Source organism: Pelodiscus sinensis, chromosome 3 (assembly GCF_049634645.1).
Source record: "Pelodiscus sinensis isolate JC-2024 chromosome 3, ASM4963464v1, whole genome shotgun sequence".
Classification (NCBI taxonomy): Eukaryota; Metazoa; Chordata; order Testudines; family Trionychidae; genus Pelodiscus; species Pelodiscus sinensis.
In genome coordinates, this window is record NC_134713.1 from 129,687,077 (window position 1) to 129,700,649 (window position 13,573).

Consider the following 13,573-nt stretch of genomic DNA (forward strand, 5'->3'; position numbering starts at 1 on the left):
ATACAATTGTCCACTTTTGAAAAGCTGGCAAATGCAATTAATCCCAAGTCAGGCTGTGGTTGTATTGGAAATACATAAACTAAATTGACCCACATATTTGGTTATGGAAACAGTTTTTATGACTCTTCATCCCTTGTACTCAGGTTCTGCAAAGATGTATTCATATACACTTCACGTACTATGTGTAGTACGATTAGTTCTGTTGAAATCACTGGGACTACTCTCCGAGCATAAAGTTAAGTCTGTGCATAAATCTTGGGAGGATTGAGGCTGTCCTCTGTGATCACTAGACCATGCTTCCTGATATCATTTTGAAATAGTGTGAGAAATGTGATTTCCTGCCCTGCTTTAGTGATGTAAGTGTCACTTGTTGCAGGAGAAATGTAAAACCTCAGGGCTGGATTGCAGTTCTTGAAAGTTTCTCCCTTTCAAATATATGTCACTTGTAAATTTAAAATCTAACATTATATTCTGTTAATTATTTGTGATTTTAAATATTTTACAAGCATGTAAGTTAAATGTTTAAAGCATTTCACTTCACAGTTTGTGTTGCAAAGTTTACCTACTCATGTATAGAGAAGTACATTTAACATTTTAAAGCCTTTCATTTATTTGTGTTAGAAAACATTTTTATAGTTCACTCTGAAAAGTTCTGTAATATTTAAAACTCAGTGTAGTGTGTAAATAAAACAATGCAGAGTAAAACAAAAAAATAAGCTAAACAGATCGCAATTGGATTTTCAAGTCTGCATTTACAAGTTGTGCTCTTTGTTCGGAACTATGTCTACCCAAACATCAAGAATGGACTCTAACTTCATAAGAAATGCATCTTTTTGAAGATAGCAGAAAATCAGCTTTTAGGGAAAAATAAAGGCAGTGCATTTGTAAAGGTGTGGGTATGAAAGAAAACAGCCTATGGGGAAAGAGAGAATCATCACATAATAGGAAAGCAAGCAAGCAAGCAATTATAATTGTTAAATGTGTAAAGGGGCCACTGAAATCATAAATCCTACCTACCACGCCCAACCAATACAAATGCACTTTCTGTTTTAACCTCTTTCCACTTCACCCCATCCAAAAGAAAACATGTAGGAGGCAAAAGCAGATACAATAGCACCAATGCCATTCTGCTACCATGATTTTCATCAGAGGGCCAAATGGATTCATTTCCTTCTCCTTTTAAGAATCTGCAGTATATCATGAATAAGGAATTTGAGGCATGTAATTCCCTTATGCCACTAAAAAGCCAAGTATTAAACCCTATGTTATAACTATTTAGTAAACTGAGCGACTCTGTCTACAGTTTCACCCTTCTCTCCTTAGAATGTGGTCCAATAAAAATGTGAAATCATAATCGCACCACGACAGGATATGACTGAAGCACAGAGACAAGGAAGTGTGAGGCAGTTTGCACTGCCACTGCCTATCCTGCTCTGAATGTATTAATATAGTGAAGTCATTATGTGTTCCTGTGTCACTTATGCATTTTCCCCCTTAACTGTAGACTGTAAAATGGTCTGAGTAACAGATTATTTCTATGATTGGTGAAATATATTTTCAAACTTTAATTCTAATACTGAAATGATCATCCCACATTCTGTTTTGTTGGGCTGCAGTTTGACATTGCCACTGGCTGAATTGGAGCTATAGTTTTAGCATAGGCACTTTGGATCCTATCACATTTGGACATTCCTCTCCCCTCACTGAAACTGTGCTGCTCTGCTGGAAAAAGAGTATGGGACTGCTTCATATTTAAAGGGGCTGGCCTGTATATGAGACTTTAAACCATGATCCTTCCTGCTTCTCTGCTGGTCACATGGAAGTTACAGTCCTCAGGGTACTTTTTGAAACAGCAGAGGTAACTCTGGTATCCTGGCCAACATCCCTCAATCTTTATCCCCAACCATCCATGAAACCAATCCGAAAGTCTGAGACTGAACATGAGACTTTCACCCCACCCACAGGAATCACTAATTCACAATACATACAGTAACAAGATGTGTGATTAAGTGGTTTACCATAATATAATACTTCATAGACATACTGAAATGCACTAGATTTATTCATTGTCTCTCTTCCTGTAGCTGGTCAGGATTTTCCAGCGCAATTGACCCTTCAACTATTTGCTGTTTGTGTTGTGCTTTGAAAATGTAAAGTCCAATCAAATGTAAAGTATTTTTTTCTTTTTAGTCTTTAGAGAAGGTCATCATGTTTTTAACTTCTGCCCATGCTTTTAGAGTTCCATTTCCTTCAGTGGGTTTGTCTCTCCTTCCAGGCCAATGTAGATGGGATATTAACTTGTTTTCAGCTTCCAACTAGCAACCTGCATTGTTAGATGTCACCTTTATTCAGTTCCCCTTCCTTCCGCTTCTCTATCAACTAATATCAATAGAGGAAGCTCTGCTCTGCCCTTCCTTATAATAATCATATCTGACATGTATTTGGCAAGCGTATTCATTTAAAATCTGTCCTTTACAGTTCTTGGTTAACTTCATCTCTTATGAAGAACAATGGACAAGATGTATCAGCCTCCTACATTTCTCATTGTAACAACATGACCCAACAAAGTATTTTGCATGAAGGTTTCTTGTTCATTGTGGCTAATGCATCCGGACATATAAATACACAGTTGTAACATTGTCGCTCACATCAAGATGACTCATCTACACATTAGTTTCACCCAATCATGTAAAATAATGTAGATGAACCTGAGGCTAGTCTCAACGACTCCTCCATGACCTTCTTCAAAGCTCCGAGAAGAATGTTATTGTAGATGGGTTTTCCATAAGTGTTCATTCAGTAGGTTTTAGTTATATCAGGTCTCTGCTTGCATATATTTGTGTAAATCAGGACCTCCTTCAGTCAAGGCAATGGAATTTTGTTGGTGTGAAAGTCGTATAAATAAGAAGAGAATACAGCTATTAGAATGCCCCCTTCTGCATGTCTACAAAGCAGTTTCTGCAAAAGAAATTAAATATATGCTAGGTGGAATAAGTCCACCTGGTGTAGGACTTATTGCTTGACTTCTACTGGTATTACAGCATGACAATCTATGTAACTTCTGCTGCCACCATGTTAAAATTCTACACCTTCACAACATGGAGAACATTTGGCCCATAATCAGAGGTGATACAGCCAAAGAAGACACTGAAGGGGAAACAACATGGTAGTCTTGTCCTGCAGCTTTTGTTGTGTAAGGCAACTGCACCATGGGATTGTTTCAGAAATGTCTGTTGATTTGCTTGATAGATCCAGTTTAGTTGGTGACGAGTGCGGCTGTTTCTCATTAAGGCACCCCCGAGCCACTTTAAAGATAAAAGCTGAATAGAGTGCATGCCAATATCTACTTCTGGTTTCATATATGCCCTTATGGTGTTAGAACATTTTTAATAGTGGGGGTGCTGAATGCCATTGAACAAAACTATAAACCCTGGATATAATGGAAATCACTTCAAGCCAGAGAGTGCTGCCTCATGTCTAGTTCCGGCACCCTTGCCCTTCCACTCATTATCCTCATGTCCTCTTTGCCAATGGTCCTCTGAAATACAGAAGATATTGCTCCCATAGAATCACTGACTTAAAAAAAAAAGATCATTGAATTGTTTGTATCAATTCATGAACTTCCTTTCATGCCCCAACAACCTTTTTGTGCACTAGCCTGGAGAGGGATGAGCTAATAGGTTAACCTTCATCTTTGAATTATCTAATCGTTCTGAAAATTTGGAGGCAAATGTTGGTACTACTGACCCAGATCTGTATCCATTAGTAGATTAGTGAAATATAATGTGTAATGGATCTTTCTAATAGGACTGAATAGTGAGATCCATTTTTCTTTATATGGACATCAAAGACAAAATGGGGTTCTTTTTATAAGAGTGCCTGGTACCACTCTTTTTATAAAAGTACCAAAAATTTGGTACTTTGACAAAATTTCCCCTTAACCCATTACCATACACTATGTATGGTACTGGTTGGTGGCCACCATCCAATCCAAGAGTGGCTGCATTTCAATGGCTCTGTATTGTGTAAAGCAGAGGTGGAGAACTTTGTTTTGGTTTTTTTTTTGAGCAGGGGTGGCGCTGACCCACAAGTGAGAAACAAAAGGAAACCAAAACAAACCCTCACTGATATGGCCTCTGAGATGGAGAAAGACATGCCCCATATTCTCGTCACACTGCAGAGCCTTTGGGGGCCCAGGCTAGTAGATTTTGTGTGCTGGAGCATCATCGTGGGCCCCAAACCTTTGGGGGCCAGATCCAGGCAAGCCAAGGGCCACATCCTCTCATTGATTTTAGTAGGACTTTAGAGAGGCAAAACGGATGAGTTCATTAAAAAGTATTCACCCACCATATCTCTGTAATATCCCAGAACTGGAATAGCTACTACTAACTTTGTTCAGGAGAAGTTGTCTCTGTTAATCATCTGCAAACCTCTCTGTCAGAATTTTTTAACTGCTTTACTATAAAAGACACGAGATGACTGTAAACTATCATTGGTTATTATGCAATAAGCAGTTGTGCTTTCTGACTGCCACACTTTGACTTAGTGATAAAAATTCCCCTGCCAATTACAGTGATTTTCTTTTCCACCTGTTTGGCAAGAGTGCTGCTTGTGTCCTTCCATCCCCTTGTCCTTGTTAATCACACACAGTGCTTGCGGGCATTTTGCCCAAGCCATTTTCCCCCACTTTTCATTTCTCCTCAGGCCTCTAACTCCTTTAGTGTTGACATGAAGGTAGGCATAGCAAACAAGTTTAGGGCCCACTCTTCAAGGTATTAAGCACCTTCTACTCCTGTTGAAGCTAACCAGGTGATCAGGGCACTCTCCATTAAATTAGATGTGCTCAGCATCCTGCCAGATGACACCTTTAATAAGACACTTGAACAAGTTAACACATTAATCATCATTAAAATTACAGCAATATTACAACCTAGAGACTTCAGCCCCATTGTGCCAGGCAATGTACACTCACTTAATAGACACACTTTGGCCTGAAGACCTGACAGTTTAGGTATACAGATATAGACAGCAGGTGGATAAAACAAACACTGACAGGGGAAACAATGCCACAGGAGATCTCATTAATAGCACCAGCTGAAGTACAGGTGGTACTTAATGCATTTAGTACAGTGTGCTATATGAGACACCATAATATTTCTGCTTACAAGATGGAATACATGTACATTGTCAACAGTTGATAAGCATTTTTTTTTTTTAGTATCACTTGCTATCATGTTGCTGGACAAGAGTACAGTACAGTCATTTCAAAAGTTACATTTAGAAGAGGAGCTGTAAGTCAAGGATAAAGGCATCTAATACATCCTCTAAGATAGCAGGTCTCAAACTAGCAACCCAAGGACTCCCATTTTGATTTTAAAAATTTTCCCAGACCATCTGCTCAGTCCCCACTTCACCCTCCCCATAAGGCCTCACCCAGGCTCCACCTCTACTAGATCCCGTTCCACCCCTGCCCTTCTTCTTTCCTGGTTCTTTCCAGCACCTGTTCTGAAGTGTGCAGGAGCTACTCGGAGGAAGGGGGGAGAATTGGTTAGGGAGGCCGGCAGAACCCCTGGAGTACCCTTGCAGACCCCAGTTTGAGAAACACTGTGGCTGTGTCTAGACTGCATCCCTTTTCCGTAAAAGGGATGCAAATTAGACACATCTCAATTGCAAATGAAGCGGGGATTTAAATCCCCCCCACTTCATTTGCATAAACATGGCTGCCGCTTTTTTCTGGCAAAAAAGCACCAGATTTGATGTGGATCTTTCAGAAAATAAACCCTTTTCCGAAAGATCCCTTATTCCTCTTAAAATAAAGAATAAGGGATCTTTCGGAAAAGGGTTTATTTTCTGAAAGATCCGCGTCTAGACTGGCGCTTTTTTCCGGCAAAGCTCCGAGCCGGAAAAAAGCACCAGTCTACACGCGGATCTTTCAGAAAATCAAAGGGTAGAATTTGGTAAATGTTCTGTTACACTTGTAGATTTCTTCAAAGGCAGGAAATTTGGCTCTTAATCATAAATATTAGGGAATACAATATTGTGTGATTGATTAAAATAGTGAATATTTAGTCTTCTGGGGTGTTAAAACATACCTCCAATAGGGCCAACTGCATCCGCAATTTTTCCCATAGACAGGGCTGCTTCTGCAGTACCTTGCCTGTTTTCTTCTTTCTTTGTCAGTGTTTCGTAAACAAATCCCACACAGTCCAAAGGAAATTAAATATCCTTCATCTGAACTCTTAACAAAGTCCTTCAAAACAGAACAAACTCATCCCATACTCATCTCAACTTCAGCTAGGCAAAGGCCCTCTTCTCTGATTGTCTTCCCTTCTACTTCCAAGCACCTCCAACCTAGAGTTTATCTCTCTCCACATGTCCTTCCCACTACTGCCTTCTTCCCTTCTGGATCCGAGTCTTTCTCCCTCTTGCAGATATATAGCCACAGTTTATTGGACTCCCCTTCTCTGGTGGAGCTCATTTTGTAATTCGTGTTGGCTGGCCCCAGCAAATAAGCAGTGAGCCATACTGGAACATGGTTAGAGCTCTTTCTCTGCTGCTACTGCAATAGACTATTTTATTCCCTTTTGTTTCTCCAGTGTTTTTTTTCTTGTAGAGCTACTTAGTTACACATACTGCATACTCTCTGTATTCTCACATTCTCCCACTCAATTACCTTCCTTCTTACAATCAATATTCAGGTAGAGCTGGTCAATTTTCCATCAGAAAATGCCAGTGTGATTAAACATTTTTATATAAAACTACATCAATTTTGATGACATTTCCCATGAACATGTATATGAAATTTTAAAAAAGTGTTTAGAAGAATTTCACAAAATTTAATATTTAATTTTATTGTATTTTCATGTTTATATTACTTTTATTGATTTTAGGTTGTTTCATGACATATCAGTAGTCAAGGTGAATATCATGATATGTCATCATATGTAAAGTCATCTCACAATATATCATGACAGTATATAACAATAGAATGTAATATTCTATTTTATTTTTCAAATAATTAATGTCAGATGCCACTTAATATAGATTAAAACATTTTATATTATTTCATAGATCAAAATATATCCTCCTTATGTTATAATGAAAGAGTTTGAGGACAGCTTTTTTCAAGATATTTGTATCATCTTGGAAGCATTTTTCAGAATATCTGTGTCTTTTATGAAATGTTATGACTTGACATAATATGACATATCATATTCTACTATATTACTAGTGACTTATTGTGAAATGATAGACTATACAATGAAATTTTGATATAAAATATCATTTTGATATTGTATTTAATTTTTTTCTTAAACAATTTTTGCAATGAATTTTTTCTGAATTTCCCTTTCATTGATTTCCTTTTTCTTGTTTGTAGGCTATAAGTTATAACAATCTAGTTTCATATATGCTTAAATGAATTCTAACATCTCTCTCCCCCCCCCCCCAAAGAAATTAATAGACCTATACAAAAATGTTCAATTTTTCCAAAGTAAATTAATAACTGAAATAGCACAGAACGTGTTCTGGTTTAGCCACTATGGGGAAAAATCCTTTTCTCTAAGGATCTTTTCTAAAGAATGACCTCGAAACAAGATCACACCATTTATTCAATCCATCGCTGTGATTTAAAAGTGACCAACATGTAGCCTCATTGATATTACCGTGTGTCTGCATAGGTCCAAGGAGCAATATTTATGGATACTGATCATGATAAGAATCCTACGAAGGCATGCCAAAAATTGTAATTTTCCATAATTCCTCATTTATTGTTGTATTCATCACCTAGATCAGGGTGGGAAAATACCAGTCCACAGGCCAGATCTGGTCCACCAGGGTTAGCCTCTGCTGGGCCCCCACACCATTGTATTTACCTGCACCTCTGCAGGTATGTGGGATTGCAGCTCCCATTGGCCGTGGTTCGCTGTTCCAGGCCAATGAGAGCTGCAATTGCAAATGTAGAAATACAGATAAATATAGTGACAGCAGTCCACCAGGGGCTAACCCTGGTGAACTGCAGCCGTTTTACTGCCTACCTCTAGCCTACATGTTCTAATGATGAGTGAACTAGAAATTGATTTGTTTAGCTCAGATTTAGATAAGGCATCAGAACTGTTACCTTTTTATTAAATAAACTGGAGTGGCTAACCTAATATTTTCTCTTACTTTGGCTCCCACACTAAGTTTTCATTATTAGCTATGGTGTGTAGTATAAAATGGGCATTTAGTCCATTTAGACTAGGTCAAAGAAATAAGATTATTCTACATGGCATATTCCTCACATTTTTTGCTAATGAAACACACAATGGTTTAAAAAACCCAGAATTCAAGCAATGAAATAACCCTTTTCATGTTTCTTTTAACAGCAAACTGTTTTGATACCTGCTTGAATCATATTAAGTCCTAATGTACCAACTTTGAACTGATATACAGTACAAAGACGTCTTCTTTCATGTAGTAACTATAGGTTATTCTGTGATAAAAATTGACATATAACAATTTATCCAGTGAAATGCCTGGTAAAAGATCCAAGGAACTTGCTAAAATGTTGAGAATGCAGACCGACATTTTGAGAGAGCTGCTGACTCTATGTCAGTTCCTACAATACTTGGGAAAGGGTTAAGATCTAATTATGATGCTGCAGTGTCTTCTTCCTTCCCGTTTTCAGAACACATTTAATGATACCTCTCCAAAGTCAAGTACATTTGCTGAACCCATTAGACCCCCACAATCCTCAGTCCAACTGTGTAAATGAGCTTTTGTGAACGTAGAATGAGAACCTGCATATGTAAAAGGTCACTTACAGTATTTTCACAACCGGCAAAGTTGAATATGAAAATTCAGGTAGGTAGAGCTGCAATAGGTAGGCATACGGATTGTGGGGTGGGTTAGTGGTTTTTTTTAACGTGGCACTGTATGTCTGTACTCTAAATAATTAAAAGCATGATTTTATACCATAGTGGGAAAGCCCCTGGTTTTGCATGGAGGTAATTAATAAATTCAAGGTAAAAAATGGCCGAGAACTAAAAATGGGATTGCAATGGATCACAAATACCAGAGATAATTGAATCTAGTGACATTATAAACAAAAAGAATCAACCATGCTTTCAGCTATTTCCATCCCTTCACAGTGATTCAGATATTCTTGGCTTCAGAGTGATGTTTGGGGTTGCTTGATATGCCAGTTGTACTGATTTGTGTCTCAGACTGACGGATTTCTGATCATTTGTGTAGGTGGTGAATGAGGGGTATATTCTCCAATGAAGGGTTCTAGGTGTTTGGCATTATAGTGTGGACTGGTTATATTGGTTTGTGTCTGTATGTGGGAGACATGTATTGATTTGTGTAGGTGGAAAATGAGGGGTGTGTGCTGTAGTGAGGAGCTATATGTGTATATGCTTATGTTACATGCTGGTTTTGGGGTTGTGTTGATTTGTGTTTGGGTGTGTGTGTGCGGGGAGACTCTCATTGATTTGTGTGGGTACCTGCTAGGCCAAGTAATCTAGTATCTGTGCTGTCTCACTTAATTAACCAATGAAATGGTTGCATGCAAAATAGCTGTGATTGATTGCATTCCTTCTGATATCACAATGGTTTAGGATTCTTGGTATGATACAGACATGTGCCTTATTATTAGCTGTACATTGCACAGGGGTACTGTAATTAGTAAAATCAAAATGGCTGAGAATTTAGAAATTGGATGGTAACAGATAGCAAAACTAGTGATGATTCATCTTAATGATACTCGGATCATAACTAGCTCTCAGCGGTGATTGTAGCTTAATCCATTATAAAGACAGACCTCTGGCCTATCTTGTGGATTCACAATCATATCTGGGAGGGCTCAGCTGGGTTTTAGTTGGGTGACTTACGATTAATTAACAATAACCGATTTTTAAGAAAAGAACACAGAAACATTAAAATGGATCCAAATTAATCCCCGGTGTAATCGAATCACTCCACAAATATATTTAGCCTACTGTGTTTGATAGATATCTTTTCCTTTTGTTTTGAATGAACAGCGATCCAAAAGCCATTTAAAAGAAACAACAATCATCTTTTGATTTACTGTTTTCCTTCTGTTTTTTTTTCTCTGCAGACTATGTCCGAAAGGCACAATGATCCTGCACAATAACACCACAGTCTCCCCCTTGTTCTCAAATGTGAGCTTCTTCTGGAACAGAGATTCCCAAGGAACAGGGCTTCTTGATGATGCCACATCACTCTCTGGCAGCTATGACTCCCCTCACGCAACTGAGATTTTTCCCTTCACTACGGTGGAAACAGCCAATAGGTCATTAAACAGCACGAGCAAAGATCCTCTGGGTGGACACACACTCTGGCAAGTAGTTTTGATCGCCTTCCTGACTGGTATCCTCGCCCTGGTGACCATCATTGGAAACATTCTGGTGATTGTGGCATTTAAAGTTAACAAACAACTTAAAACAGTCAACAATTACTTCCTGCTGAGTCTTGCCTGTGCAGATTTGATCATTGGTGTTATTTCAATGAACCTTTTCACCACCTACATCATCATGGACCGCTGGGCTTTGGGAAGTTTGGCCTGTGATCTCTGGCTCTCCATTGACTATGTAGCCAGCAATGCCTCTGTCATGAATCTTCTGGTCATAAGTTTTGACAGGTATTTTTCCATTACCAGGCCACTTACATACAGAGCTAAACGAACAACCAAAAGGGCTGGAATGATGATTGGCTTAGCGTGGGTCATCTCATTCATTCTTTGGGCCCCTGCCATCTTGTTTTGGCAGTATTTTGTTGGGGAAAGAACTGTGCCTCCTGATGAATGTTATATCCAGTTTCTAAGTGAACCTGTCATCACTTTTGGCACTGCCATCGCTGCCTTTTATTTGCCAGTCACCATTATGACTATTTTGTACTGGAGGATCTACAAAGAGACAGAGAAACGCACCAAAGAGTTAGCAGGGCTACAGGCCTCAGGCAGCGAAGCTGAGGCAGCACGTTTCCTTCACCAGACGGGTAGCTCCAGAAGCTGCAGCAGCTACGAGCTGCAGCAGCAGAATATGAGGCGCTCCAACAGAAGGAAATATGGCCGATGCCACTTCTGGCTTACAGTAAAGAGCTGGAAACCCAACCAAGATCAGGGGGACCAGGATCACAGCAGCAGTGATAGCTGGAACAACAACGACGCCGCTGCTTCTCTTGAAAACTCCGCCTCCTCAGATGAAGAAGACATCGCCACGGAGACGAGGGCCATTTATTCCATTGTGCTGAAGCTTCCTGGGCACAGCACTATTCTCAACTCCACTAAACTACCATCCTCTGAAGACTTGAATGGATCGGGGGATAACTTGCAGAAATCTGACCTGGGGTCAAAGGAGAGGAAACCTAAAAAGTTGCATTCTCAGAAGAGTGTGGAGGATGGAGGAAACTTTCACAAGAACTGTTCTAAGCTTCCAGTTCAGCCAGGGTCAGCAGTAGAGGCAGACAAGATTTCTGATGGCATTCCATCAGCGGCTAAGACATCCGCAGCTCTGCCTTTATCCTTCAAAGAAGCAACTCTGGCAAAAAAGTTTGCCTTGAAGACCAGAAGTCAGATCACCAAGCGAAAACGAATGTCACTTATCAAAGAAAAGAAAGCGGCACAGACACTCAGTGCTATTTTGTTTGCCTTCATCATCACCTGGACACCATACAACATCATGGTTCTGGTGAACACCTTTTGTAATAGCTGTATCCCCAAAACATTTTGGAACCTGGGGTATTGGCTTTGTTACATCAATAGCACAGTGAACCCTATGTGCTACGCATTGTGTAACAAAACATTCAGAACCACTTTCAAGATGTTACTGCTATGCCAGTGTGACAAACGGAAACGACGCAAACAGCAGTATCAGCAGAGGCAGTCAGTGATTTTTCATAAGCGGATCCCCCAGGAGGCTTCATAGACTAGAATTTTTAACAAATGAAAAACCAACTATCAAAGGGTGTGTGGGAGGAAGTGGGAGGGTGGTTCTAGGATGCTGATTCAAATGTTTCATCATCAAGATGTGAGAGCAGCTACCAGGCTTAGGTATCCTTTGAATAACTCCAGTTTAATATTAAACATCAAATCCACATTAAGCAAAAACAAACTTCAACATTTTTTTATTAAGGAAATGAAGGACTTAATACAGTTTTCCTACAAAATTACAAGAAACTGTAGAGCGATTATGAACCCATTACTGATCAGTCCAGTTTTTTGGTTGTAATCAACTCTGGGATCTCAGGTAAGCACATCTAGCTAGTCCAGTTCCAGCTGTTTCCAAGGAATCAACAGGTTTCAATTCAAGTCGCATGGATACAGCAAGGTAGTTAAACATTGTTCTGAAATTATTTAAAACACTATGTAGGTTACAAAACTGCTTCTTGTTGTTCCAGTAAATTTCTTGTCTCCTCTTTTGGTGCAATGCTCCTTGTAGCCCTGATTCTTGAACCTTACGGAGTATCTATTTGTGCAGCTCATGTTATATGTGTGTGTGTGTGTGTGTGTGTGAATGCACAAGTTACACTCACATTCCACTGAAGAAGTAATCTATCAATCTAGATTGTGGTAAACTAACTGAATGATTTGGCAAATTGGCCTGGACATGTAAATTTATTTTGTTATTTGCAAATTAAAATCCAATTTATATGAGAAAGCATTAAATGTACACCTGTTCAGAAGGAGGTAGATTTGTGCAACCTGTGAGCAAAATGCAATCCACAAAGTATTTCTATGAGACATATGCCAACCTAACTTTTAATATAGAGATGCAGCCAGATAAAATTATGTACGTATACAGTCCAGGTTGGACCTCCCTGGTCTGGCACCCTTGGATCCTGACCAGTCCCGGACAAGAGAGTTTGCCAGACGATGGGATGTCAGAGGGGTCACCAGCCTCTGCACTGGGCTCCTCTCCCCAGCCTCCCACTCCCCACATATTTTCTGGTCCATAATTTCTGGCAACCCCTCCCCACATAATTTCTGGTCCATTGGCTTTGCAGAAGTCCCACCACACCTCCTGACTGCCCCACTAGCTGCAGGCTTCACTATCCTGCCTCTGCCAGCTTCCCTGCACCACTGACTGCGGGCTCTGGTGCCCCATGGGTTCTGCTGCCCCACACTGGCCCAACTGGGGGAAGGCTGGAAACCTCTGCCACTGTGGCTATGTCTAGACTGCAGGCTTCTTTTGGAAGAATCTTTTCTGGAAGAGATCTTCCAGAAAAACTTCTTTCAAAAGAGAACATCCACACAGCAAAACACAACAAAAAAGTGATGTGCTTTTTCGAAAGATAGCATCCACACTGAATGGATGCTATCTCGCATTTCGGTTGTGATTACTGCGGACGAAATGGACAGCAGGGCACCTGTGCTTTTTCCTGGAGGCCATTTCTTCCAAAAAAACCCCATACTCTTCTGCATCCACACACATCTTTTTTGGAAAAAGCTTTTTTTGGAAAAAGGCTTCTTCCTTGTAGAATGAAGTTTACTGCTGTCGGAAAAAAACCTCCGTTCTTTCAACTTTCTGTCGAAAGAACGCAATAGCAGTGTGGATGTAAGTATTGTTTTTCT

The 13,573-nt window shown here is 39.7% G+C and overlaps 1 protein-coding gene across 4 annotated transcripts in view; it reads left to right on the forward strand.

Annotated features, from left to right (window-relative positions):
* Window positions 1–12,516, forward strand: part of CHRM3 (cholinergic receptor muscarinic 3) — a 461,598-nt gene extending 449,082 nt beyond the window's left edge. For all 4 annotated transcript variants that reach the window (XM_025181843.2, XM_014570646.3, XM_075924818.1 and 1 more), the window contains one exon: window positions 10,100–12,516. In XM_025181843.2, the coding sequence (XP_025037628.2) occupies window positions 10,119–11,927 (1,809 nt within the window). In that variant the 5' untranslated portion in view covers window positions 10,100–10,118 and the 3' untranslated portion in view covers window positions 11,928–12,516. The remainder of the gene's footprint in view (window positions 1–10,099) is intronic.
* Window positions 12,517–13,573: the final 1,057 nt, after the last annotated feature.